Raw genomic sequence first — 2,357 nt, forward strand, 5'->3', positions numbered from 1 at the left:
TGTAATGATTGAGAGCGTGGATTTGGAGGCCTGACTGCCTTGGCCACTCTATGTGTGTCAACCTTTGCCATATTACCTAAATTAAACTCCCTGTGTCTGAGTTTCTCCATATGTAAAATAGAAATAACAGTGGCTGTTTTGTAAGTGTTTTTTTTGTGATGACTAATCAAATTGTAACTTAGAAAAGAGCTCAGAGAGTGCCTGGAATAGAACTTGGAAATACTAATTGATTAACTCACTAATATACATATTAGCTATTATTATTATACTCAAATTACTTCAGCTCATTTAAATGCTTTTCCGGTTAGCTGATCAGAGCCAGTCTTAAGAGAAAATGTAAGCTAAATGATCAAATAATGGTTACGTCCCACCGAGACTCTGGGAGCAATTAGACTCCAATTGCTATTAGTTCATCCACTCCTGTTTTGGAATGTTTTTGTCTTGTTTTCTATATAGAAAAACAGTACTAGCCCAGATTTTGTTATTATTATTATTATTATTGTTTTTGCAGTTTTTGGCCGGGGCTGGGTTTGAACACACAACCTCCAGAATATGGGGCCAGCACGCTCCTCCTTTGAGCCACAGGCGCCACCCCAGATTTTGTTAATTTTTTCCAGTCAAACAAGCACATTTGGTCAAAAGTTTCCCATTCTTCAAAAGATTAATAATGGGACATGATGAATTTTATGACTTTCCAAAGTATGAATAGTGAGACCATTTATTGATTTATGCATATCAATTTATTGACCTATGCTGGGTTTGATCTAGTTCCAAGTGAAGAGTAAAAAATCAGCAGCCATCAAGAGCATCAAAGGAACGACTGATAATAGGGGTATTTAGTTTTCTTTTGCATCTCACTTAGTGAGGAAGATTCCGAGTTAGTGTCTGAACTATACTTGTCTATCAGGGGCTGAATCAAAGTCTCACATTCACTTTGCAACACAATCGCTGGAACAGGACTCTGCACAGAGGCTTCCCAGGACTTGAAAGCAACTCCTTTTATGAAAGTGTCACACATACTTACATGGACAAAAGCATCGCATATCCAGTCAGAAGGTGCTTATTAACATCACCAGGGCTTGGTTAGAGGGTGCAGAACAAGATGTAGTATTGAGTAGCACAGAGCGAGGCTGTAGTTAATAACAGTTTGTTGTGTATTTCAAAATCACGAGGAGAGTGGAATTGGAATCTTCTTAACACAAAGAAATGATAACTCTTTGAGGTGATGCATATCCCAGTGGTCCTATCTGGTCATTACACATTGAATGCTAATGTCAAAATATGTACCCCATAATTACATACTACTGTTTATCCATAAAAATTAAAAACAACCCATGTAAACTGGCTTAAGGATTCAGCAGTGCTCATCTTTTAAACATGATTTTTCTAATTTTGTAAAGAAAGGACAAAATCTTTGAATTCACACATCCTTAAAAGACTGAGGTTAACTTGTCAGTGGCAGACTTGAGAGATGACAGCTAACGTCAAGGGAAGGATGATTTCCTGTCCAAATACCCACTTGTGTATTATTCTCAACCACCCTGCCCAAACTGCTACTCGACCTATGAAACAAATCACACCATGAGCACAGATGACTCCAGACTTCAGGTCTGTAATCTGATCGTGGCCCTCGGCAACCAGAAATGAGTTTCTTTCTAATCAGCCTTCCATCAGTGCCCAGTCACGCATATAAAGGAGTTCGGGGTGGGAGGCTTTGCACTGCTCTTCAGCACCAGGGCTGTGGACAGCAGAATCTCCGCCAGCTTCGCTGCTGCACCGCCAGTCCCCCTGTTGCAGAGAAGGGAAATTGCATCTGGATCCATGCAGCCGGCAATGATGATGTTTTCAAGTAAATACTGGGCAAGGAGAGGGTGTTCCCTGGACTCAGCGGTGCCTGAAGAGCATCAGCTGCTGGGCAGCTTCGCAGTGAGTATGAGCGCCCGCACTCTGAGGAGTGTTCCCCTGGGTGCTGATCATCTTCTTTTCATAAGAACACCTGCTGTCGAGGAAGCACACACACCTCAGGGCCCTCCTCTTTTACCAGCTGTCCACCCTGCTTCCCTCCTGTCTGCCTCCTGTCTTCCTCCTATCACTGTAAAGCAAAGCGGGTGTACTGATAGCTGTGTGCTAAACTTTCTCTCCTCAATGTTTATAAGTAGAAAGTTATAATGCCTGACGAAGTGCCTGAACATTGAGAATGAGAGGTTGGCAGGACACAGTGGTTCCTACATGTAACCCTAATACTTTGGGAGGCCAAGGAGAGAGAATTGCTTGGGGCCAGGAGATTGAGATCAGCTTGAGCAAGAGTAAGACCCTGTCTCCACAACAACAACAACAACAAAAAAAAAAAAAAAAAA

At 41.9% G+C, this 2,357-nt stretch overlaps 1 protein-coding gene across 2 annotated transcripts in view; it reads left to right on the forward strand.

Annotated features, from left to right (window-relative positions):
- The first annotated feature begins 1,349 nt into the window (after nucleotides 1-1,349).
- The window catches only part of TPH2 (tryptophan hydroxylase 2), a 109,049-nt gene continuing 108,041 nt past the window's right edge, over nucleotides 1,350-2,357 (forward strand). The window contains exon 1 of one of the 2 annotated variants that reach the window (XM_003798947.3): nucleotides 1,350-1,926. In XM_003798947.3, the coding sequence (XP_003798995.1) occupies nucleotides 1,822-1,926 (105 nt within the window). In that variant the 5' untranslated portion in view covers nucleotides 1,350-1,821. Of the gene's footprint in view, nucleotides 1,934-2,357 lie in introns of both variants that reach the window. The other variant, XM_012810854.2, reaches the window with a different exon arrangement.

The sequence above is a fragment of the Otolemur garnettii genome, unplaced genomic scaffold (genome assembly GCF_000181295.1).
Source record: "Otolemur garnettii isolate 467f Iridium unplaced genomic scaffold, OtoGar3 scaffold00143, whole genome shotgun sequence".
Taxonomy (NCBI): Eukaryota; Metazoa; Chordata; class Mammalia; order Primates; family Galagidae; genus Otolemur; species Otolemur garnettii.